Genomic DNA, 26641 nt, shown 5'->3' with positions numbered 1-26641 from the left:
CAACGCCGATCGAGCCAGCGCAGTCGTCTAGGTCGACGACGACTTCGAGGAGAAGGTCGCTGCGCCCACTTACGCCGACCCCGCGGACGCCATCGCTAACCCTGAGGATCCGGGACCCCCTGAAGCCACAACCGCTCCCGAAGCCTCGGGAAAAGGTCACTTGGCTCCCGTAGAGGCTCCTACCACTGGAGTTCGAGCCTCCACAGGCATAAGGCTTACATAAACATCACTATGCTACATAATAAGAAGGAAAAGGACGGGACTTGAGAATCAAAAAGGAAAAAGACATTAGCAGCGTTAGTCGATCATGCGAGAGATGTCTGCGAAGAACTTTGGCTTCGACCAGACTTTCTCGCAAACTTGATTGATTCGATACCTAATCGATTCAATCAAGTTATCGTGCTGATTATTGACTAACTATTGACTATCGACCTCAATTTCTTCGGCAAAAATCGGCCCTTTTCAGGGCCACCAAATTTTATAACGATGGAACGATATTCGAACGCATAAAATATAAAATAATTATATCTCCCGTATTTGTGCAACACTAAAATTAAAAATACTCTACTTCGACAACCTATACAAGCGCTGTATTGGTGCAGTATTCTATATTGGTGCAGAATTCTATATTGAAATAAATCTAATATTTTTTTTTTCAAGAGCAACTATAAGAAGCACTTGTCGGAGCCTCCTGAAAATCCTTCCCCAAGATCTCCTTTTAGGTATTATAGTAATTTCCTCGCTAACAAGAAAAAATGCATGGACGTTCGAGCGAGCGAAACAATCATCGGGACACCGCGTATTGCTCATGTATAGACGAGACAGTATGAGTCGAGCGTTTTCTTAGTGTGCGTCACACGTATTTTAGGACAGCATTCCTGTCTTATAATGCTATCTCTCTCGCTCTTACGCTCTTTCTCTGCGATAGAGGATGGAAGATCATCATGATTCCCACTACTATTCCCTCTCCAAGTGTCCGACGATCGCATACCGCTAGCCCTCTCCGTCCCTCTGTGCTGCTTGTGCCTCACCTACAGGCAGCAGTGTGTGAGTGACGCGTTATCGTGTACGAGTTACATAGATATACGGATGGCATTAATGCCGGTACGTATACATGTATGAGCGGGAAAGGAGTAGATCCCTTCTTCTCACACTCTCACGCGAAAATATAACTTAACCTAACCTAATTTACATCCGCAACATTGTTATTTGTTGTTATGGAACTTCCTTTGTTTTATAGATGTATGTTTATTCATGTGCATCGCTTATTTACGGACGCTAAAGTTATAGTGATTTGGGGTAGAGTTAAATTTTTTGGGAACAAAGCTCTTTTCCCGCTTACATGGTATTAGTAAGCCAAATTTATGTTTAAAAAGATTTATTCTTTAGAACACACATTAATAAATTTTTAAATATCATTTTTTATTTTTATAAAAACTGACATGTGAGTAATATATAAATTACTTAATAAATTTAGTTGTTTCAAACCTGAAAAACTGTTTTGAGATATGTGAAACTCTATCAATCATAGATAGAACGTGTACACGAGGGACACAGATGTACAGGTGTGAACGAGGGAGAGTTTCCGAAAAATGTGAAATATAAACGTCGAACTGGAAGAAAATAATTCTTTTTTTAATTAAAAAATTGTTTGTTTTGATTGTATAACTTTGATTGTGTTCTACTTTGCTATATTGATATTGTTTGCTAATTACCACTTAATATTTATTCTGTCTAATCAACACTTATATTGATACAATATTTACATAATTTTTTAATAACATGAAATAATCTGTCAAGACACTATTGACAGTGTTCGCCGGTATCTAGAAAGAGTGTGGCTGAGTGCTGATAGGCTAATGGTTCATCTTATGTAGAAAAAAATTTTGAATTCAGATTAATCTTATTTTATGATTTTTGGCCCGCTGATTATAAATATGCAAGGTCCAAGGTGAACCGACATATCGTTCCAGAGAAAATAGTCCATTAAAAATTGCACCTCACTAAATGGTGTCACTTATTTTCACAAAATAAAAATGTTAATTTTAAATGTAATTTATTTCTTGATAATTCGCGTTTGACCTTGCTACCGATACATAAGCCCACCTTGGAATTTGCATATTCGTAATCAGCGCGTCAAAAATTATAAAATAATCTCGGATTAAAAATTTTTTTGCATAAAATTGGCCGAACTTGACCGCATGTTTTATTTAGATCAGAGCTCAACAAACGATGCACTTTCCGGCCGATTTTCGAAAGTTCTGCCTCCTGTTGTCCTCTTTGTTTTGTCGCCACACGCGAAGCCTACGAGCCGCTCGAGCGTCAGGAGCGCTATGGTGTCCGTAGAAGGGAGAATAGTAAAATGACTTATGGATATTTTTTTAAAGATACAATATATCTTACTAAATTATTATTTTATTTGTGAATATTTGTTCTCAATAGTTTTCCATGTCACCTATAAGATAATATTGCTGATGCATTTTTTTAAAATGATATCCTAAGTAGGCCTAATATTATACTGATAACTGAAAAGACTAACTGTTTGGACAAAAGTAAAAAAGGACGCATAGAAATATATAATATGTGTAAGAAAAAACAATAAATCAGATTTAATTCGATTTCCGAAATTTTTTAGAGACGAGAGACGAAATATCGTCTTGTATATTAGAAGTAGTGATTCGTACAAGATGCAGTAAAGAAGAGTCGCTTAATAAAGAACGTTTTTTAGAGAGGGAGGGAGGGAGAAGAGGAAGTAATAGAGGAAAATAGAAGGAGAGAGGAAGAGAAAGGAAGAAAAAGGGGGAGAGAGGGAGGGGGAAAGAGAGAGAATTATATAGAAAATATTTTATATACACAAAAACTCCAAGATTTATATCAGTGTTTCACTATTCTGTATTAACATGCAGCACTCGGACGTATAGTATATATTATATTTTTTTAAATTATGCATTTTAAATGCCAAGAGCTTTTTATAAAATGTTTGAATTGTAACGTGACGATTTTTAATTATCGCCCGTTACTGGGAAAAAGTCGTAAGGAAGCCTTGAAGCAAGCTTCCCGGCTGCAGTGGATGTCGCGTCCTAGCCGTGAGGCAAATAGGACGCGAAACTACGCAGCCCTCAATTACTTTTGTGTATAAAAATACGGAGGTCGAGTCAGGAAGAAGAAGACCAACATCGGGGAGGATTTGTTGCCGCCGTGGGAGAGGAGGAATCCTTGAGAAGAGCATCGGAAGGACCGGTTGTTTCAGGTGAATCGCTTTCATAAATAATAAGATTAATTAGAGACCCACAGGGTGGGTCACTCTAAAAAGGCCTGTTTTAGCTAACACCCAGAACGTCGAGAAGGAGCTGTCGAAGTGGAGCGGTCACGAGCTGCCGAAGTGGAGCGGTCACGAGCTGCCGCGAGGACGGAGTTGACTGACACCGTGGACGAGCGGAGGACAGCTGCCGCCAGGGCAACGCCGGTGAGCGTATCCTCCGCGACCCGGAGCGTCCTCCGAGCCGAGCGAAGACGCCGCAAGGCTCGGGGACCGACTAAAACAACGGCTGCTGATAGAACAAAGCCAAGTCGAAACGATCAAGAGGCTTAGGAAATCGACGAAAGGCAAACAGTCGCCAGAAACCAAAAATGGAAAATGGGGGATTTCATCCTACTAATCAGAGGCTGAAGGCTGTCGGAGCAAGCGATTCAAACTTGGGATAAAACCGGGCTTCAACGATCGCTCTTTTGCCGATATCTGCCGAAGCACAGAAATCTGTGAAGGACGTGCCATCCGCTGAGTCGAGAAGGACAGAGATCAGGAAACGACGACTCGATTTCACCCCGTAAGGCCGCTACCGTCTAAGGGTCAAACTTTTGTGAACCCGGAGGGACCGCCGCTGCCTGCTGTCGACTGCCTCGTTCCGTGCGCACGGTTTTTGGTGAATCCGTTCTAAAGAGAACAAACAAATCTTTTGTAATTCGCGTCGCGGAGCGGTTGAGGCGTCAACGAGCGAGAGCCCGGCCGTCCACCTGGGCGAGGGCGAGGGTTCGCGTCCCTCTTGCGAGTTCGGGAAAAGCTCCGGGTATCGTTGCAATCAATTTCAACTGCTGAACATCCGCCGTTGCCGTACGAGCGAGCAAGTACACTACTGAGAGCGTACGTGGCTGTCGTGACCTTCGTCGGTCATGACTTGTAATACGCGCTGCCGAATACCCGTATCGCGACCGCGAACAAGGATTCGACTTATTGTTGTTGTATATCGTTGTCGAAATAATATCCAACTGTTATCCGCTGACGACTAATAAAATTGTGTTCGAGAAAATTACAAGTCTCGTACTTTTGACAACCGCCGTTACTCCTATCACCTCCGATCTATTGTGAACCAGCCCCTCTATCGCGAGCAGGGCTGAGCTGCCGGTTTTCGCGCGAGCCGTTCGGGCGGAGGACGAGTTGTACTTGTCGACGAGACCACTTAGTGCTTAGTAATTTTGGTTGGTACTTGGCGCCCATTAGGTTTTAAGCTGTCGGGTCTTGCCAAATCTGCTGAACGGTCAAGTAGGCAAATAGCATTTTGTCTTGCACCCGTGGGCCGACTGCACGGATCGAAAAAGTGTAGCGTCACAGAATATACTCAGAACTATACGAAAATTTTTTAAAATGATCAAAACTTCGATATTTCGACCAATGTCTCAATCCATATGCTCATTACAATATTATCAATACATGTATTGGTAATGTATTGTGACTAGAAATTCCAAAAATAATGGGTCAATAAAAATAAAGATAAGAAAAAAATTTATTCTCCGCGTTCTATTATATTTTGAAAAAGTGCTTATAAATATATATGTGATATGTATAACTCGTGTGATTTCTAAATCCAGTCTCCCTTAGATAGTTACACATTAATGAACGTTGTACATTAAAGAAATAACAGATTATTTGTTATAGATATCAACCGCTATGAAAAATTACTTTCCATATCAACTTTTCGAAAACTAGACGACCAATGATTTTGTCACTCTATAATAGTTCTATAAATCTTTCTTTTATTATCTTTGTGATTTTCATTAAAAGCATAAGAGTAATTCGATTGCTAAAATTAAAAAAAAAAATGATATCGGCATTCGTTTTGTATCTGTAATATACAGGGTGCTTCAGAAACAGTTGACCAAACTTTGCGAGAACGTAGAACGGATTGAAATGAGTAAGAAAGTCCCATACTGTTTTGTGATATTCGCAATAAATCTCAAGATATTAATTAAAAAACATTGGTGAATGATCACGCGCGATATGGTAGATGAGCTGCAGTAGCGCCGTCTGCAGTTGTATATTTATATATTAGATCAAACTGAACCAAAAAAGTTCTCTACTATTTTGTAAATGGCCACATAGTTTTGTAAATATTAATTAAAGAAAATTGTTACATGATTGTGTACCATAATGCACAAATTTTCTTTAATTAATATTTAAAAATCTATGTGGTCATTTGCAAAATGGTAGAGGACTTTTTGTTCAGTTTGATCTAATATATAAATATATAACGGCAGACGACATCACTGCAACTCATCTACCATATCACGCATGATTATTTACCAATCTTTTTTAATTAATATCTTGAAATTTTTTGCGAATATCGTAAAACGTACGGTAAAATGGGACTTCGTTGCTCATTTCAATCCGTTCTACGTTCTCGCAAAGTTTGGCCAACTTTCTGAAGTACCCTGCATATGTAACTTTAACTTCAATTATTTCAGTTTTGATACGGTTAATCTTTTTCTAATTGTACATGTGTGTGAATTATATATTTGTTAATATATTGGGTGTACAACTTAGTTCGGTCCGTTTTCAAAAGATGGCTCTAGGTGCTATAAATGGTTGACGGCGACAGCTGATTTTTGCTGTATCGTAAAGTGTCAACATCTGTCAACCAAATATTGTTTACAAGCCTTTGAGTTTTGCACAACAAGTTTAATTTTTACTGCGTTGAAAATGTCGAGTTTCGTTCCAAATAAGCACCATTTGCGAGAAGTTTTGATTTTCTGTTTCAATTGGAAGAAAAGTGCAGCTGAAGCGCATCGAATGCTTGTGGAAGTTTATGGTGAATCTGCACCGTCGGATAAATCTTGCAGAGAATGGTTTCGACGATTTCAAAGTGGTGATTTTAGTGTTGAAGACAAAGAGCGTTCGGGTCAACCGAAAAAGTTTGAAGATGAAGAATTAGAAACATTACTCGATCAAGATTCGTGTCAAACGCAAAAAGAGCTCGCAAGAACATTGGAAGTTACTCAACAAGCTATTTCGAAACGACTCAAAGCCGCGGGATACATCCAAAAGCAAGGAAATTGGGTCCCATACGAATTGAAACCGAGAGATATCGAACGACGATTTTGCATGTCCGAAATGTTGCTTGAACGGTACAAAAAGAAGTCTTTTCTGCATCGAATCATTACCGGGGACGAAAAATGGATTCACTACGACAACCCGAAACGCAAAAAATCGTATGTAAAGCCCGGCCAACCGGGAACATCAACGCCGAAGCCGAATATCCATGATGCCAAGGTAATGCTCTGTATTTGGTGGGATCAGAAGGGTGTGATCCACTATGAGCTGCTAAAACCTGGTCAAACCATCACGGGAGACTTCTACAGGCGACAATTGATCCGTTTAAAGCGAGCTATAGCCGAAAAACGTCCAGAATATGCGACCAGACACGAGTCCATAATCTTTCACCATGACAACGCTCGCCCTCATGTTGCTGTTCTGGTTAAAAACTATTTGGAAAATAGCGGATGGGAAGTTCTGTCTCACCCTATTCTGGCCCGCCTTATAGCTTAGACCTTGCCCCTTCCGACTACCATTTGTTTCGATCGATGCAGAACGCTTTGACTGGAATACACTTCACTTCAGAACAGGGTATCAAAAATTGGCTCGATTCATTCTTGGCTTCAAAAGATGAACGCTTCTTCCGCGACGGAATCCATAAATTGCCAGAAAGATGGGAAAAAGTAGTGGCTAGCGATGGACAATACTTTCAATAATGTATTAATTCATTTTATCATTCAAATAAATGCGTTTTTCAAGCAAAAAAACGGACCGAATTAAGTTGTACACCCAATATTATTAAAATTTAAGAAGATTTTTAAGAGAAAGGGTTTACGCACTAACTATCTTAATTAATATCTCAATAATATTGTGATTGCAATGATAAAGTAATGATAGAAGATTTTTTTATTTAGTTTAATGAGTTTTGTGTGTGTGTATGCTTGTATATACGAATAAATGTACGTGTTGTGTCAAATATTTGGTATCTATCCCCAGATCAGAATGTTACTAATCCTCCTTATATCAAGTTGTTTCTGATGGACTCAATTGGATCCGATCAAGTAAAATCGACCGAACGTAAGGATACGCGTTGGATACGCCAAAAACAAGATCAACACATACGATGTTGTACTTACGTCGGTTACGACCTTTAATGTTTTAATATAAGCTACTTCAGTCTGCGTTAACTCCCACAGAGCGGTTTGTTGCTGTTGCTGCTTCTCCGAGAGTTGATCGGAATTCTCTACGATGTCACGCCAGTCGTCTTCTAAACTATACAGCGCTGAAACAATATCGTAATAATGCGTTTCGATTATCGCTATAGCAAGTTGAGTGGTTTATTCAAATTGCATCAGTGAGAACAAACAAGTAGGTTAGATGATTAGAATATTGCTTGTTGCTTGAAACAACTGCGTAACTTTATAGCGAAGTGTATGTATATTACATTTTATTTAATCATATTTTTGGATTTCTCGTTAAAAATTTTAAATTTAAATTTTTTTTACCGGTTCAATTTTGTCTTTCAAACTTGCGATTTGCATTAATCCTCACATGGTATACTGGAATTATTTTTGATTTCACTCAATTTTTAATTTTAAATTTGCAAATAAATTTTTAATTTATATTTGCAAGCTAGTAGAATGAGTAAAAAATATTATAGTTGATAGAAATATGATGTTTAAATACGTTTGAGACTTTTCAATTATCTTTCATCTAACAAAAAGATAAAATTGCTCTCGAGTTGTTCTTGAACTTACAAAGGGAACACTAGGTGACTGCTCTTGGGATTTTGATACGCATTTTACAGGCTGTTCTTGGGCGAAAAAAAACGACACGTGTCAGCCAATGGGCCATAGTGTCGAAGAAATCGATTTTTAAAAATGACTCTAGTCGGTTGCGGCACACTTGATACATTCGATCGTCACTATTGAACAGCAGCAACGGTAACGCAGTAGGTAAGACGTTGGATTCGTACACAGTAGGTTACGTGTTCAAATCTCGTCTCGTGCATTTCTTTTGTTTACAGATTTTTTACAGATAAGAACAAATTTTTATTAAAAAAATTACACGAGACGAGATTTGAACATGCAATCTACTGCGCCCGAAGCCAACGTCTTACACCCAAAAAAAAATATTCTACGTACAAAGTGAATTTTTCTAACTCCATATTCTAAAAGAAATATCTTACAGAAAGCATATTCATTTTTCATTAAAGGGAACTACTCATCGTGTATTTATGAGATATTATTCTAATTGTGTTCCTCTATATCAAGAGGAATGTTAATTTGAAGCATAATGTCATCTTACGTGCAGTAAGGGAGACGCGAAGAACTGTTGTTTCGCTGTGTACTATCGTGTACGATTGGTTGATATCAAGCGCCACGCTTAGAGCTTCCACCGTCAATTCACTGTCGACGTTTCAATCAAATCGATGTTGAAATCGTCAAACCGACGTCAATTTGATATCATTTTGACGTTAATCAACGATTTCACTGGGTACATAGATGTCACAAACATGAAGTCTTAAATGGCTCAGTGGAAAGAGCGGTTGCCTGACAAACGGGAAGAACCTGGATTCGATCCCAGCCGAGTCTGATGTTTTTCATCTCACATGGCATTAAAAGTGGACATCTACAGATATACACACAAACACTTCGGTCAAAGTTTTCTGATCTTTCTTTCGTGTGGATGCGATAAAATTTATTAAATCCAAAGAAATATTTTGAGTTGAAGTAATATGTAAGAGAAAATTTAAATTAAGAACAAGTAGATTTGCACTGTACATTCAATATGAAATTCCTCTATTTAAAAATTGTGTTTAAGATTATTTTTCTCTTGATTTCAAAGCAATCCTCTTGAGGCCATACCTCTATATATATATATATATATATATATATATATATATATATATATATATATATATATATATAAGAGTAAAATCCTTTAAGATTTAAAGAATTTCACTTCTATTAAAATATAAATTAATATCTATATAAATTATTTTTTGGTGTATATCTATATAAATTTTTTTTTGGTGTATCTATTGCGCTATCGCTGCTGCTGTTCAATAGTGACGGTCGAACACTGAGAGAAAAATGTATGATATTTGGAACTATAATGGCATAGTAAAAATATTATAGTTAAGAATATAATTTTTATAGTAAATGTTACCATAATATTTGTAATATTTACAATATAAGTATAGTATAACTGACCCGTGTAAAATTTTTACCAAGAATTATAATTATTTGAAATAAAAAATATGGTAAGGTGGCAAATATTGAATGGTAAGAGAAATTAACTATTTTATATAGTCAATACAATTTATTTATATTTGGCAAATATAGGTACATGTAACTATATTCCCAAAAGGTGCTTTACCATATATATAGAGTAATAAGATGGTGACTATAAATCTGTGTTCATTCTACTATATCTTCATGTTTAGATGAACTATAAATATATGTTTGAGGCCAAAACGAACTATAAAATATAGTGAGATTATAGTTATTCCAACTATTTTTTTCTCTCAGTGAACGTATAAAGTGTGCCGCGGCCGACTAGAGTCATTTTTACAAATCGACTTCTTCGAAACTATGGTCTATTGGCTGAAATGGCCAGACACGTGTCATTTTTTTCGCTCAAGAACAGCCTGTAAAAAGCGCATTAAAATCTCCGGAGAAGTCACCTGGTGTTTCCTTTGTTAGTATATTAAGTTAAGGTATCAAAAAATATAAAATAAAGATTATTTTCTATTATAATTTTTTTTCTTTATTAATATATATATATTTTATTTAATAATAAAATATATAACAAAAGTTTTATGTAAGCAGCTTATTTATTGTTTGTTATATTATTAGGTGTACAACTTTGCTTTCGCCGTTTTCCTATAGATGGCTTTAGCGCTAAGTGGTGGTCGAAATAAATAGATCATAGACGTCATACAATAAACTGTCATAGAAACATTAGTCGATTTGTGTCTGCATCATAAAGTTATTCTCGATTGAAAATGTCAGTTTACGAGCCAAACTCTCGTCATTTGCGGGAGGTTTTAATTTTCTGCTTCAATATGAAGAAATCTGCGGCTGAGGCTCATCGAATGCTCTCAAATACTTATAGTGAGGCCGCTATTAGTGAAAGAACGTGTCATGAGTGGTTTCAAAGCTTCGGAACGGTGATTTTGACGTCGAAGACCGGCATAGCGGTGGAAGAGAGAAGGTTTTCGAAGATGCAGAATTGGAGGCATTACTTGATCAAAACTCGTGTCAAAATCAAGAAGAATTGGCACGATCATTGGGAGTGACTTAACAAGCCATTTCAAAACGCCTCAAAGCCATGGGAATGATTCAGAAGCAAGGAAATTGGGTGCCGTACGAATTGAAGCCGAGAGATGTTGAACGGCGTTTGTTTGCTTGTAAACAGCTGCTTGAAAGGCAAAGACGGAAGGGATTTATGCATCGCATTGTGACTGGGGACGAAAAATGGGTTCATTACGATAACTCCAAGCGCAGAAAATCATGGGGAGTTCCCGGCCATGCTTCCACGTCGACGGCTAAACCGAATATTCACGACTCCAAGGTCATGCTCTGTATTTGGTGGGACCAGCTCGGCATAGTGTATTATGAGCTGTTAAAACCGACTGAAACAATCACAGGCGATCGGTATCGAACGCAATTGATGCGTTTGAGCCGAGCATTGAAAGACACGATAAAGTGATTTTGTAGCATGATAATGCTCGATCCCATGTTGCGAAAGTGGTCAAGACATACTTGGAAACGTTGAAATGGGAAGTCCTACTCCACCCGTCGTATTCTCCAAACGTTGCTCCCTCTGACTATCACTTGTTTCGATCAATGGCACATGGCCTGGCTGACCAGCACTTTCGGTCTTATGAAGAAGTAAAAAATTGGATCGATTCGTGGATCGCCTCAAAAGATGACCAGTTTTTTTCGATGCGGGATTCGTACGCTATCCGAAAGATAGGAGAAAGTAATGGCCAGCGATGGACAATTTAAATCATAAATGTATAACCAGTTTTTTACAATAAAGCCTCGAATTTCGGAAAAAAAAACGGCGGAAGCAAAGTTGTACACCTAGTATTAAGTAATATTTATAAGAATTATATAAAACATTTATAAGACACTATTAAAAACGATTAAAAATTATATATAATATCAACGTTAAAAATGTAGACATTATTTTTTTTGCGGTAATTATGCATTTTAACGGCAACTTCCAATGATCTTGATCTTGACATATGTTATAGAGGTCAGCCTCTTAAGTAACCTTAAAAAAATTTTAGGCGCTCGTTGTTTCTTAAAAAATTATTAACAAAAGAAGTTGTTCATTTGATCTGTAGATTTGCATACATACACACACTACTTGGGCGAGCGCACAGGCAACTAAGTAGTGTGTGTGTGCGCGCGCGTGTGTGTGTGTGTATGTGTGTAGCAAGCATCTTCCTAGCTTACAAATTCGTTGTTTTATATACGGTGTCCAAAAATTACATTTATTTTATGCAACTTCTTTTGTTAATAATTTTTTAAGAAACAATGAGCGCCGCCTAAAACTTTTTGAGAGTTACTCAGGAGGGTGACCTCTATAACATATGTCAAGATCAAAGTCATTGGAGGTTGCTCCGTTAAAATGTATGATTACCTTTTTTGCTTACTGGGAAGTAAATATTTGCAATTATTTCTGTATGTAATTTTATATTCTTGAAAATATATTTATAACTTTACATAGACTTTTATTAGCATTTTTACGAAATTTAAATAAATGTGGGCAGAAACGAAAAAGTGTGTATTAAAAATTGAAATGTCTAAAATGAGTGTTATGTAAGGATTAATAATAATATTAGATTAGATTCAAAAGAACAATGCTTTACAAATAAAACTTCCGGAAAAAAAATTATATAAATGAAAAACGTTCTTTATAATTTTTACAGGTACGAGATAAACGAGATAAACAATAGGGAAAAGAAAGATTGAGAAGAACGAGGTAAGAAACAGAGAAACAGAAAGTAAGAGAGAAAGAAAGATAAAATGAGAAAGAGAGAGTGAAAAGAGTGAGAGAGTGAGTGAATAAACGAGTGAGTGAGCAAGTGAGTAAGTGAGTGAGCGAATGAGTAACCTCTTGTCCACAACCTTGCTTTAATTCTTAAGCCGTAAGAAATTGACTAACAACAGTTCATTATTTTTAAAATAATCGACTGTAGTTGGTCGTTTATTACGGCTTAAAGATTAAGGCAAGATTGTGGACAAAGGATAAGTGTGAGTGAAGAAGTGAGTAAGGGAGTGAATGGTCGAGTGACAACTGTTTTAAATTGCATTTCCTCGTGCGAAATCATGTCGAGACTGAGAAATTATTTAAGCTTGAGACAAGGACATCCCTTATTCATTGAGTTTCGATTTTCGATACTATAATACAAACTCTAGTGGAACGCTATTAGTAATTCAAATTACAATGTTACCGGAAGGTAGGCGGTACTTCAGAATTAATTCTGACTAGGCTCTCAACCGAAGGACGTTGTAGCGTCTGAACGAAAATCTTTTTTTCCGATACATACAACGTACGGAGAGAATGGAACGCGACTTTCTGTAAGCAGCCATTAAAGAATCCTCGAACTTAGCCAATTCCGCTTAAACGTAACAGGTTGATATAAATACGGAATTTAACTATGTTGTATCATGAAATGTGTTACGTTACGCGTGAGGACCATTCTTCCGAAAAATAGCAAACTGGTAAGATAAAAGAATGGGTGCCAGGTATAATGACGGCCATACCTGCCATCGGGAACATTTTTTATGTATTTAAACAGTCAGCGATCTGACCTGCTTGGTACGGGCTCGATGAACCCCGTCGATATATTAACGTGGATGTTAAGGCTCGGAACTCAAACGCGCTAAAGAATAAAATAGTAGTTCGATATACAGGGGTTTTTACTTACAAACTATATTATATAACTAATTACAGAACGGTATTATTAATAAGCTTCGCTTCGTTTATTTCGTGTGCTTTCGACAACTATACTTGTCTCGCTACAATACTTCGTCGCGGTGCATCGGTTTACGTTTATCCTATGCATGAGATTCGCTTACGAGTCGCTGCTCGGTCCCGCGCGATGGAAGAAAGTCTCCTTGTTCAGCAATCTACCCCCTTGGCAATTTCCACAGCCTGTCATGCCGAATCCTGTCGACAGCGGGTCCAATTATTCGGCTCTTGACGCTTTCTCTCTCTCTTTGTTTTTCTTTTTCTCTACTTACATAATATATCTCTTATTCGGGAGAACAAGCAACACACTGAGGTTAGGGCGCCACGAGTGCGACGAAATCCTTCGTCGAGTAGCTCCTTCTTATTGTTTTTTTTTTTCAGATGGAAACTATAAATCTACTTGTAAGCGAGTAATATGCACGTTATAAATTTATTGCAACTTGCATTAAAATATATTGAGATGTTATTTAACAGCACGTGCAATTAGAAAAAGAGAGTGATCATTCAGCAGATGAATAATCAGATGATGAATTAGCAGATGATTATTGTAATTATGTTAATTGTATAAAAACATTTTTGCATCGCTATTACATCGGCAGTTTATTGACTCTTATTTGTCTTTTAACGAACCCTGTTAGTGATTATATTGTATATATTTAGAGATTTTATATTTCTGTATGTCGTTTATGCAGACTAATGCGCAGAAATAATGCGTTCTTCAGTTCGATTTTGCTTCTTTGCGTTTTTGTGTCTCTATTTCGGTTTAATGGTCGTACAACTAAAATGATTGATTAAATGTTAATGATTGATTAAACGAAAATGTGATCGGTTTGAAACTTCGTATTGAATTCTTAAATAATTGTAACAAGTATGATATTTTTTTGTCTCGATATATTTGTGATATATTATGTATCGTACAATTGGTTCATTATAGGTCCAGAAACAGAAATTATCACAAACAAAATATATATAAAAAACCTGATTTTTACCAAAATTCAAGATTTGTAAGATTCCGCCAAATGTTCTTTTTATAAAAATCGATTTATTCTATTACTCGCAGGATTCTTAATAAGTTACCTAATTATTACTGAAACACATTTTGTTGCAAACATACAGTATCGTTACATACAGTGCGTTTTATATCAATAAGCGATCTAAATTTGTGAAGAAGTTTGATTGGCTAGTTTTTAGAAAACATAAAAAAAATTTAGAACAGATTTGACTTATTAGTTATCATGCTAAGAATGACCAAATTATCAAATGATCAAATTATTCCTTCGGCTAAGATATGCCTTAGATCGAAATTGAGTTTACCTCATTAACAACAATAAATTCGTTTCTCACGGACACCTATTGAAATAAAGAATAATAACAAATTAATTCGTATTTATCTTACAAGGGACCTGACAGAACTGTTCCTCACCGAGGGATGCGTTTTGGATATGTTGTAAAGCATAAAAAAATAAGAGACCTATGTTTTTTATATCGGTTTATCTTGAGATTTATGGGTTAAAACAGCCTCTTACAAAAAATGAACTTTTTCATTTTTATGGAATAATTTCTAAGATATGAAGTATATGAAAAAATGTTTCCTATAAAAGTTTTACAGTATTTAATATTTTTTGCAACAACATATTTCATTTTTTTTAAATGTCCAATTTTTTATCATAGAAGGAAGAGAGCGTACTAGGTGGCGGTGGGACGCCGCACAGTGGGTACAAATAGGAACTTACTATTAAAAAATCGCTACAATTTTATAGTTATCGGATGAATTTTTTGAATTAAACGTTAATCAATGTAGAAAAAAACTATCGAACCCGCTTTTAAAAAATTTCTTCTGAATATTGCAATATTGATAAGAATTTAAAAAAATATCAAATTTTGCGAGCCACTTTTCCAATTGGAGAACTTTCCATTTTTTCGCTGCCCAGTACAGTGTACTAAAGTTTTCAACGTTGCTGATTACGAATCTAATATAAAAATCAGAATTTGGCTGTTGATAACTGCCAATCTCCTGTCAACATAAACAAAATCATTATGCTTTAACCCTTTAAGGCGCATAATTTATGGAACATTCTAGTAACTTTTTTAAAATGAAATATTATAAAAAAACATTCTAAATAGCATATTTATAAAATTTCAACCGTCCATCAGTTTCAACATATACTATGCTAACTTTTTAAGTATCACTGGTACCAATAGAAACCACTTAGGATCGAGCAGTTGAAACCTTATAAATGTGCTATTTAGAATGTTTTTTACAATATTTTATTAAAAAAAAGTTACTAAAATATTCCATGAATTATATGCCTTAAATGGTTAAAACATAATGATTTTATGTTGACAGGAGATTGGCAGTTGCAAAAACTGCTAAATTCTGATTTTCTATATCAGATTCGTAATTAGCGATGTTGAAAATCTTAGTACTGTGCAGTGAAAAGATGGAAATTCTCTAATTGGAAAAGTGGCTCGCAAAACTTGATATTTTTTTACAAATTCTTATCAATATTGGAATATTTAGAACAATTTTTTAAAAAATTGGACTCGACAGTTTTTTTCTACATTGATTAACGTTTAATTAAAAAAAAAAAATTCATCACGATAGTTATAAAATTGTGGTCTGTAGCGATTTTTGAACAGTAAATTCCTATTTGTCCCCACTGTGCGCCGTGCGTTTGGGACTTGCGTATCTTTTCGTTCTGGAGAGAGAAAAATATCGAGAGCGTGGTTTTGCTAGGCCTGCACTCAAACCCGGATCTTTCTCGCTTGCCGGGCGACTGCTCTAAACCACTGAGCTACTTGATGCTCCACGCTCATGACTCTCCCTAGATAACGCTCAGAGATGCCGTTCAGAAGCGTCATCTCTGGCGCGATCCTCTTCCTCCTCCACTCGTTATCTTCACAAAATTTTTAAGTTTTTGTAAGGACAAAAATTGTAGAGCATTTAATACCAAATCCATCCATAATAGTAAAAGTTGGTCTCGCTTTAATTATTGAAAATGACGTACTATATAACATCATGCTATAGGCGCCACACTGTCCAAGTGTATGGATATTGTAGATAGATATGTTACTATAGATATGGGAATATAGTGAATTGTAAAAAAATAACACATACATAATTGCATATATTTAATATATAATATTTACAATATATAATGCGTGTGTGTTATTATATTATATTAATCATATAATTAATATAATATTATAAATAAATTGATTCAAAATTTGTATACACAGATAATAAATGTGCTAAGATATAATATTACAAAGTATCGTAGCGAGACGAATATTGTCGAGAGCACGCAAGATAAAGGAAGCGAAGTTTGTAAATATTGTAGTACTGTTCTATGTAATCAGTTATATAATATAGTTTGTAAGTAAAATCCACTGTATATCAAATTACTATCTTATTCTTTAACGTGTCTGAGACTCGAATCTTAACATGCGCGTTAACATATTGATGAGGTTAGTTGAGCCCGTACTGAATGGACTAGATCGCCGACCGTCTGAATACGTAAGAGAGGTTCCCGATGGTACGGTCGTCACCGTACTTGACGCTCATTCTTTTGTCTTATGGGTCTGCTATCTTTCGGAGGAACGGTCTTTACACTTTCTCATCGCAAAGACGCGTCAGTGCTGCGTTGGGCGGAATTTGGACGTAAGCCGAGAAAGAATACGTTACTATATATATACACACACATACATATATATGATATTTAACACATACACGCACGTGCGTGCACGCTTTTATGTATATATTTATCTTAGCTTCATTTCAAATTAACTTTTATTATTTGAATAGTGAAATAAATATATACAAACATAATTTTGTCCAATAAATAATAAACTTATAAGTTGCTCTTTGATATACTATTAAAAATACAAATTTAGCGATATAGCTACCTTAAGCACTCGTCATGAAACACATAAACAGTCAACGCGATTGACGACACGGAACGTTAAATCAAACAAATTATAGCATAACGAAATGTTCGTGAACTTCGGTACGCCGTGTTTGTTATATTCGTCAAGTTGAGTAGTTAGAATTAGTCTATAGTCCATCTTAGTACCTTAGATATTAGCACAGTATATATATATATATATATATATTAGCGCAATTCGCCTGATTTTGTGTTGGCCGAAAATAAAGTGCGTATGCGCGACCAAAGATATTGAAGAAGAGGAAGGAAGGCAATATATTGTTTCTCTTTTTAACTACATTTCCGTTTAAGAGAGATGAAAAAGCATAAGTAGAGGAAAAAGCATAAGAGATAGTAGCTCTCTCTAATCATTTCAAAGACGCTAATTACATGATTAATGCATATTTCATGTGCTAAGAAGAGCAAAATATACAATTTATTAAATAAATTGTAGTGTAGCGTAATGTTTAGTGTGAAGTATGCAGTGCGAAGTGTTTTATATATGCTGTGTAATTAGTGTGTGAATTGTGTGCGCGAGAAAAAATTAAATTATATTAAAATTATATTAAATTATATTTAATTATATTAAAATTAAATTATATTAAAATTTGAAAATATTTTGAGGATTGTTAACCTATATAAATATTATATACCTATATAAATATTATATTATTTCTAATCCTCTTTTGCAAGGAACAATTAATTTTTATTATAATCGGTACAATTCCTTCGCCCCTGCTATTGGCTGCTATAGACACCCATCATTCTTGTTACTGCATTGTACAAAGCATGTGTTAGAAAGAGAACAACAATGATCTGATCTACTTTCTTTTTCCCTTTACAACTTTTTTGGTTACGCATGCGCATTCCATTTTAACCAACACTGACATCAAAAATTTTGACGAGGAGTTGCGCTACTATATATACTATACCTTTTTTAAAAAAAAGGTGAAGAAAAGCGTAAGTTATACATTGCCGGTCTCACGCTGTTTCTCGTTTCGCGCGTTTACTTGGCGCGAGACGCTACCGCGTCTTTTGATGGTTTAGAACTCGCTTCAATGCTGCTTGCTTTAAATCCCGCAGCTCCAGCGGATGATTTAGCATTTCAATACAGAATTTCTAAAGATTTTTAAAGATTTCTAAGACTTTTTAAATTTTATATTATTTATTTCCTTAAAAAAGTTCAAGTATAGCGGGAAGAAATGTATGTTATAGAAAGAGTAGAGCTTGAACCTCAGAAACATACCTTCTTCTTCGTTGATCGCTAGGTCACAGTGTAACGAAATGTCCGTGAACTTCGGTACGCCGTGTTTGTTGTACTCGTCAAGTTGGGCAGTTAGAAGGTCCATTTTAGTACCCTTGGTATTAGTAAAGAATCCGCTCCAACGTTGCTTGCTGGCTTTAAGTCCCGCAGCCCCAGCGGAACTCCGGCCAGAAGCAAGTGTCGTGCAAGTGCCTACCTCGGAGTCGACGCTCGAGTCTTCGGTGGAGACGCTGAAGAAACGGCCGCTTCGACCCCGATAACTCTGTCGATAGATAATCACCTTTAATTAGCGACAAATTACAATAATTACAATCAACAAACAGGACAATGAATATTTATGTGCAAGAATGTTACTTTCTTATTATCGAGAAGGAAAAGAAATGATTAGGCAACGTTTATCGTTTTATTTACTATTTTACGAACAACTATATAAAATTTTGAGTTATTAATCTCAAAGAAAATTCATGAATGATCACGCCATATCCTTACGAAAAAAACCCCAAATTTTGAAGGTTAACCTTCAAATTTGTGGGTTGACCAACAAATTTGAAGGTTGACCACTAAATTTGGGTGTTAATCCTCATAATTTTGGGGTAGACCCTCAAATTTTCAGGGTAGAACCCAAATGATTTGGTGTCAACTCCTAAATTTTGGTGTTGACTCTCAATGAGTAGTGTTGAATGTGAAACTTTCAGAGTAGACCCCAAATGATTCAACCCCCAAGCTTTAATATTCACTCCCAATTTTAACATTCAATCTTTCAGATTACACCCCCAAATATTTTCGTGCTAACCGTTAGCAAAACCGACAAGTTTTGATGTTAATTCCGAACGATAAATAAATAATCTAAATAAATCCCAGAATTTTATTCGCACGAGCAACAGTCATCTTTATATGTTGACCAAACGTAAGGTCGGATAATAATTAACTTATATGAAAAGTATTTGTACAAAAACATTTATGTTAGTAAAATTTAGTACATTAGAGTCGTATATGCGCAAATTTTAACTCAGATAGCACAGAGAATTCAAAAAAATTCAAATATAATTTAGTCGTGTGTCACAATTCTGAGTTCACACACATTTTTAGATGCAAAAGATATTCTTTAAAGTTCAGTTCAGTGAAAAAAATTCTTTTTGCATCTAAAAATGAATCCAGAATTGGTGACATACGACTGAATTCTTTTTGAATTTTTTGTGCTATCTAGAAAGATAATAACGTACTTGTTTTACATAATTGATGAAATAACGTATTAATGAATAATTAAAAAAATGTTTTTTAAAAATATATTGAAATAATACATATATCCTGACTTTCATACAGACTACCATTTTCGGTGTTACTATCTCATATATCATAGAAGCTTGCAGCAATATTGCTATAACGTTGCAACATTGCATATTACAGTGCAATGTTGCAGAGACATTGTAGTGACATCAATTTGAAATATTACTTTAGCAATATTACAGCAATATTTAAAAAATATTACGAATATAATATAATATTTTTTACTTATTTATTAGTTATTTCTGTTACCCAATGAACAAGCAATATTTAAAAAAACATTTTAAAAAAATTTGAAAAGACATTTTTAAAACGTTAAAAATAATGGGATAAATTCTCTTTTTTTTATTAAAATAACGTTTTTTAACGTTTGGAAGATTATTTTGTTTTTTAATATTTAATAAACATTTGCTTTAACATTTAAAAAACGTTTTCCTAAATGTTAACATTTAACATTTAAAATATATTTTCTAAATGTTAAAATAAATGTTTATTAAATATTAAAAATCAAAACATTTTTCCAAACGTTAGAAAACGTTAAAAAAACGTCTTTTTAATGAAAAAGAAAACTTATGCCATTATTTTTAGCGTTTTAAAAATGTTTCTTTAAATATTTTTTAAATTGTAATGTTTTGTAACACCTAGGTAAACATATTTTACATAAATATTTTATGCATGTATTTCTAACTTCTTTTTTATTATATGAAATATTAGAATTATAAATACTTTATTTTTGTAATTATACTAAATAATATTATAAGAAAATTATAATTAGTCGGCTGCGTATAGAGATAATAAAATACACTTAGTATCAGTTGAGGAAATAGCGCAGTAGCTAAGGTGGTAGACTAGGAACCTTGGAGGTGTTGTCTCCGACTCGAGTTCGTGTCCGACCAGTACTGAGAATACTAGATTTGAGACTTTCACGGCCATTAATACAATTTATAGGTATAGCTTCCAGAATGGAGCCGTGTATTGAATCAGCGATGTGCCGACGTTTCGCAAACGTTGCAGTTTGTATCATCAGGGCTGAGAACTCTGATACTGAGAACTCTGATACAGTATCAGAGTTCTCAGCCCTGATGATGCAAACTGCAATGTTTGCGAAACGTCGGCACATCGCTGATTCAAGACACGGCTCCATTCCGGAAGCTAGTACTAAGAATAAATTTTCAAGTGCGAAAATAGTGAGAAATCAAATAAAACAGCTGAATTTATATTTAAAATCAACATAAACTGACTAGTTGCAATCGTTTCTGTAAGATAATATATTTTTCCGTTTAGAGGTTACACTTATTTGAAGTTTTTGTTTAAGGTTAACCCTCGGTGTTAATTGTCAATTTACGATCCGAATTTACATTAAACATTTAAAGGTTCTTTCAAGGGTATTTTTACACAAAAAATTGGGTGTTTTTTTCGTAAGGGTACGGTGAATGAGCTGTAATGGCGATGTTTGTCGTTGTATGCTTGTATATTAGGTTAAATTAATAAAAAAAGTCAATTTTCCAAATGATCACATAAATGTTTACTTATTAATTAAAGAAGATTAATGCATTATTGGGCACAATTGTACACTAATCTTCTTTAATTAATAACTAAACATATACACGGTCATTTGGAAAATGAGAGAGAGAGGGAGGGAGAGAGAGAGAGAGAGAGAGTTTTTTGTTTAGTTTGACCTAAAGATAGCCTTTTACGTGCATCGCTCGTTTTCTGCGATATGATGACGTTATGCAGTCGCTAGCGACGTGAAATTGTAGTTCGAATTTTCCAACTACAAGCGACATTAGCAAGTGTAAATATTCGAATAATGGATAATGAAATGGTAAGTATAATATTGTATGATGAATATATTGAACATATATAATAATGTCTTTAGTATTAATAATAATAATAATAATAGTAATAATTTTTTTAATGGCTTTTTTAAATGTAAATATAAATAGGTTATTTTTATTATATAGGTTATATCAAAAGTATACAAATAATATTTTATGTAACGTAAAAAAATATTGAAATAAATAAAATATTTATTTTATATATGTAAGATATTTTCTAGAATATTTTTTATAGAATGAGTCTCGTGTTCAAACGTGTAGATTATGTGAAATTATCATTGATCATTTTTACACACTCAGTTATCCAATTATAATATTTTGTTGATTGTGACATTGTAACTATATTTATTTTGGAGCAATTGTTAATAAAATTCCTCGTCTGACGCTACCACATTAAAATCACGTCACTGGAAAATCCTTTTCATGCTCGATAGTTAGTCGCTAGCGACAATCCAGTCACATAACTCTTTTATTGCTTAAAACGAGCGATGAGCGATGCATGAAAAGGTACCATAATATATAAGCATACAGCGGCAGACTTTGCTGTATGCTTATGTATTATGGTACTTCATAACTCATCTACTATATAGCGCGTGATCATTCACGAATCTTCTTTGATTAATAAATTTAGAATTTTACGTGGTTGTTCGTAAAATGGTAGCGGATTTTTTTGTTCAGTTTGACCTAATCTACTTGTATACTCTACTGAAAAAAGTCTTAAGGTATCTTATTTGAGAATTCAATTGAGATCTCAAGATAATTTCTTCAGTAGGGATATGTTTTCCATATGCGTTAAATTTATATATTACATATTATAAATATTATATATTATTTATATATTTATTTCATTCTTAAAAATAATAGCGTTCTTCACTTGTTGACTAGATGTCGTTGTAAATGTTTCTGCAATATTGTTACAAATTTGCGACAAGATTGTTGTAAAATGTTGAAATGTTTTCCCTCAGAAACATTGCAATGTAATATTATATCAACGTTATAGTATAATAGAATGATAAATGTAAACATAAAAAGAAATTTACACACACACACTCTTCATTTTCTCGTATCTCGCAAAGACTGGAAACCGATATATTTTATACATACTCCAAACGTTTACGTGTCCTCCTTCCTTTTGTAGAGTTCGTCATTCTAAACGGTATAGAAGGCGATCACACATTCATATTCTGACTAAGATAAACGTTAACCCGTTCTACATTCTCATAAAAAAATATATATATATACGAAGGAGAGTCTGGGACATATTGTATATATTTTTTAAATAAGAATGTTTATAAAGCGTAGATCCATAAAACGTCAATTATATGTTGTTTTATTTTAAAATAAAAATAAAAACTATAATAAATCTTTAAGGGATTGTTAGAGTAAATTGAATCTGTTTAGATTTTCTATTTTAATTAACGTTTGAATTATTAAATTATTAACCTAAATTTACATAGTTTTCCTAATCAGAGTCCATAATTTTTTAGGAAAAGCGAATTATAATTAGAATTCAAGAAATTTTCTATATAGGGACGTATCAGCTGCGTATTTCTTTTACTTGATGCACAGGAACAAGTTGAGCTTTCTCGCTCGTTGCGACTGAAACCCGCTAACTTTATTTGCTTTCGGAATGAGCTACGTAGGTGCAAATTGCTATGAATGCGAGACATCGCTGACCCAATAGATTTATCCAGTTGTATTCGGTATACGAATGAAGCATAATTGCGCCACGTCGCGCAAATCAACTTGGAAATGTCAGCTTAATTGTTGTATGCACAATAGCGAAACGTTTACTAAGGATAATAGTCGCCGAAACACCGAGAATCGGATGCGGTTGAGGCTCTCGGTACAATACATCACGTATCGCGGCAAAATCTCATCGGAATATTAATATCGTCCGGTATAAGGCCAAAAATTTCTAATGCGAATATCATGATAAGGAGAGGAAAGGAATAATTCTGGTGATTCTAATCCGAACAAACCTACCTTTAAACAAAAAAGGTAAAAAAGATGCCAACTTCACGCGTCTGCACGAGTAGAATTATACAAAAATTAACGTTTCTATAAAATAAAACATTTTATAATAAAACATTTTATTTGTAAAATAACACATTTAAAAATGTTAAGAAATATTGTTGTTTAAACTTTTTCTATATTCTATAAAAAACGTGATATCGAGTTAGGCTACTCAACAAAGAGAGAGTAACAAAGAGAGGCCACAAAGTGTGGGTTATCGATTTTGATAAGCTTTGGCACAGACCTTCTTCTTCGAAAATAAATAGACATATATCTTGTCGTTTGTTTAGATACCTCTCCGTTTTCGAAAAAATCAAGGTTAATGGTCATGACGTCGGATTCCTTTTGGATAAGGAGGTATCTATAGAGATCTTCAAAAACTAATTAATTTTTACTAATATATTTGGATGTTGCAAACCTATATTTTTCGAGTTATTAAGGATTATATTAGGTGGTAAATTTAATTCCTGCAGTTTCTTCGTCTTCAAAATTGATTTGTATCGATGGGAAAATGAATGAATATCTTAATGAATACCTTAATTTCTTCCATTTTCTATTACTTTTTCCCATCTCTCCGGCGACAGGGCAATCCCACGACGCGGTCCTTTCGAGGTGATCTATTCATCCACCCATTTTTGGACTTCTTCGTAAGTGAAGAAATGTACGTCCGTAAGTGCGTGTTATATCGGAAGAGATGGTAATCCGATGGTGCCATGTCTAGAGAGTACGCTGAATGCGGGAGGACTTCCCATTAAAGCTGTAGAAGTGTCTGCTTCACGCTTTTCGCAACATGCTATCGAGCGTTATCATGCAAAAGAATGACTTTGCGTCGATTGTTGACTACGGATAGAATTTTTTGCATCAACTTGTTACTCGATCGGCATAATTGCTGTTTGTAGCGATCAGCTGTAACGGTTTCATTTGGACGTAAGAGGTCGTAATACAGCACATCCTCCTGGTCCCACCAAATACAGAGCAAAATCTTATGTTTATGAATATTCCTTTGGCGTTGAAGTGAATGGTTTGCCGGGTTCACCCATAATTTCTTCCACTTGAGATTATCAAAATAAATTTATTTTTCATCGCCAATCACGATACGCCACAAAAGACTCTTTTTTCTTTACCTGGCAAGCAAAGAAGTCGCGATAAACAAACGATTCAAAATGGCATTTTCTGACAACTCATGTGGTAGTCATATCCCTTCCTTATGAATTTTTCCCATGACATGCAAGCATTTTGAAACGGCCATTGGAGTAACATTTAACGCTTTTGACAACTCTAAAAGCGTTTGAGCTGGATTCTCACCGTGCAACTCTTGCAGCTTAACATCTTCAAATTTTTTCGGCTGTCCAGAACGTTCTTTGTCTCTCATCTCAAAATCATCATTTCGAAAGCGTTTAAACCAAACTCTACATGTTTTTTTCATTGGAGTTTCATCACCACACGCTTCGGATAATGAGCGATGCGTTTCAGCTGCAGTTTTCTTCGAGTCGAGCTGCAGTCGAAGTAGTGAAGAAACACATGTCGCAAAAACAGCTTAACGCGGTTCATTTTCAATCGATTGGAAAATCTCTTTGGTGTCGAGAAATCTAACCTGTGAGGACTGAATCACTTTCAACAATATATAAACTACATAAGACATGTGACTTTATCGTCAAAACTCGCCAGCGTTGGAGCCGGCATCTTCTAGTAGCGAGCGGCAGAAATTAAGTTTACCATCTAATATATATATTATATCCTAAATTCTCTTATATACTGTGAACTGTACGTGTACCCAAAATCCATGTACTAAATTCATCCATAGACGTCGCACATAGTATCCCAATGATATTTAGGGCAGAAGTTTTATATCTTCCGCCTCATGTACTGAGTGCTATATATAAATGGCACTTTGTACACCACGTTGCATCTGGACTTATCAGCTGCGTTCCCATAGCACAGAAAGTTGAAACAACGTTGTGAAAACGTTGCGATGTTGAATGTTGAAATGTAAACATCTCTGCAATGTTGAATATACATTGCTTTTTCTATATTGAATTCTGTATGTTGTTACAATAACATTATAACAGTATGTTGTTACAATTGTTGAAATAACATTGAACAAATTAGTATTTATTGAAAATCAAACAAAGATATTATACAGTGTTACGGATCGGAAGCTAATGAACAAACAATATTAAGAAAAAACATTTAACAAACATTTGAAAGACATTTTTAAAACGTTAAAAATAATGGGATAAGTTCTCTTTTTTCATTAAAATAACGTTTTTTAACGTTTGAAAAAATATTTTGTTTTTTAATATTTAATAAACATTTATTTTAACATTTAAAAAACATTTTTCTAAATGTTAACATTTAATATTTAAAAATATTTTCTAAATGTTAAAATAAACGTTTATTAAATATTGGAAATCAAAACATTTTTTCAAACATTAAAAATATTAAAACATTAAACATTAAAACATTAAAACATTAAAAAACATTAAAAAAGCGTCTTTTTAGTGAAAAAAGAGAATTTATTCCATTATTTTTAACGTTTAAAAATGTTTCTTCAAATGTTTTTTAAATTGTAATGTTTTGTAATGTCAACATCTAGGTAAACATATTTTACATAAATATTTTATGCATATATCTCATTTCTTTTTTATTATATGAAATATTTGAACTATAAATAATTTTTTGTAGTTGTACTAAATAATACTGTACTAAATATTATAAGAATAAATATACTAAATATTATAAGATAATTATAATTAGTGCTTCAACTGCATATGGGGGTAAAAACACTTAGTATCAGTTGAAAAAATAGCACAGTAGCCAAGATGGTAGACTAGGAACCTAGAGGTATATGAGGTCTCGAGTTTGCGTCCGATCAGTACTGAGTAAATTTTCAGGTGCGAAATCAAATAAAAGAGAAATGAAATAAAAGAGCTAAATTTCATTTAAAATCAACATAAGCTGACTAGTTGCAATCGTTTCTGCAAGATATATTTTTTTAAACCAGTGTCATACGACA

General features: G+C 34.4%; 1 protein-coding gene across 25 annotated transcripts in view; it reads right to left on the bottom strand.

Annotated features, from left to right (window-relative positions):
* LOC116850282 (pleckstrin homology domain-containing family G member 5) overlaps positions 1-26641 on the bottom strand; it is a 734731-nt gene that overhangs the window by 140446 nt on the left and 567644 nt on the right. For all 25 annotated transcript variants that reach the window (XM_032828362.1, XM_032828366.1, XM_032828360.1 and 22 more), the window contains 2 exons: positions 18470-18749; positions 7444-7589 (listed from right to left, as the gene is read on the bottom strand). In XM_032828362.1, the coding sequence (XP_032684253.1) occupies positions 7444-7589; positions 18470-18749 (426 nt within the window). The remainder of the gene's footprint in view (positions 1-7443; positions 7590-18469; positions 18750-26641) is intronic.

This window comes from Odontomachus brunneus, unplaced genomic scaffold (genome assembly GCF_010583005.1).
Source record: "Odontomachus brunneus isolate Ranch 3 - 2012 unplaced genomic scaffold, Obru_v1 Obru_scaffold_141, whole genome shotgun sequence".
Classification (NCBI taxonomy): Eukaryota; Metazoa; Arthropoda; class Insecta; order Hymenoptera; family Formicidae; genus Odontomachus; species Odontomachus brunneus.
This window is presented reverse-complemented; position numbering and strand designations above follow the sequence as displayed.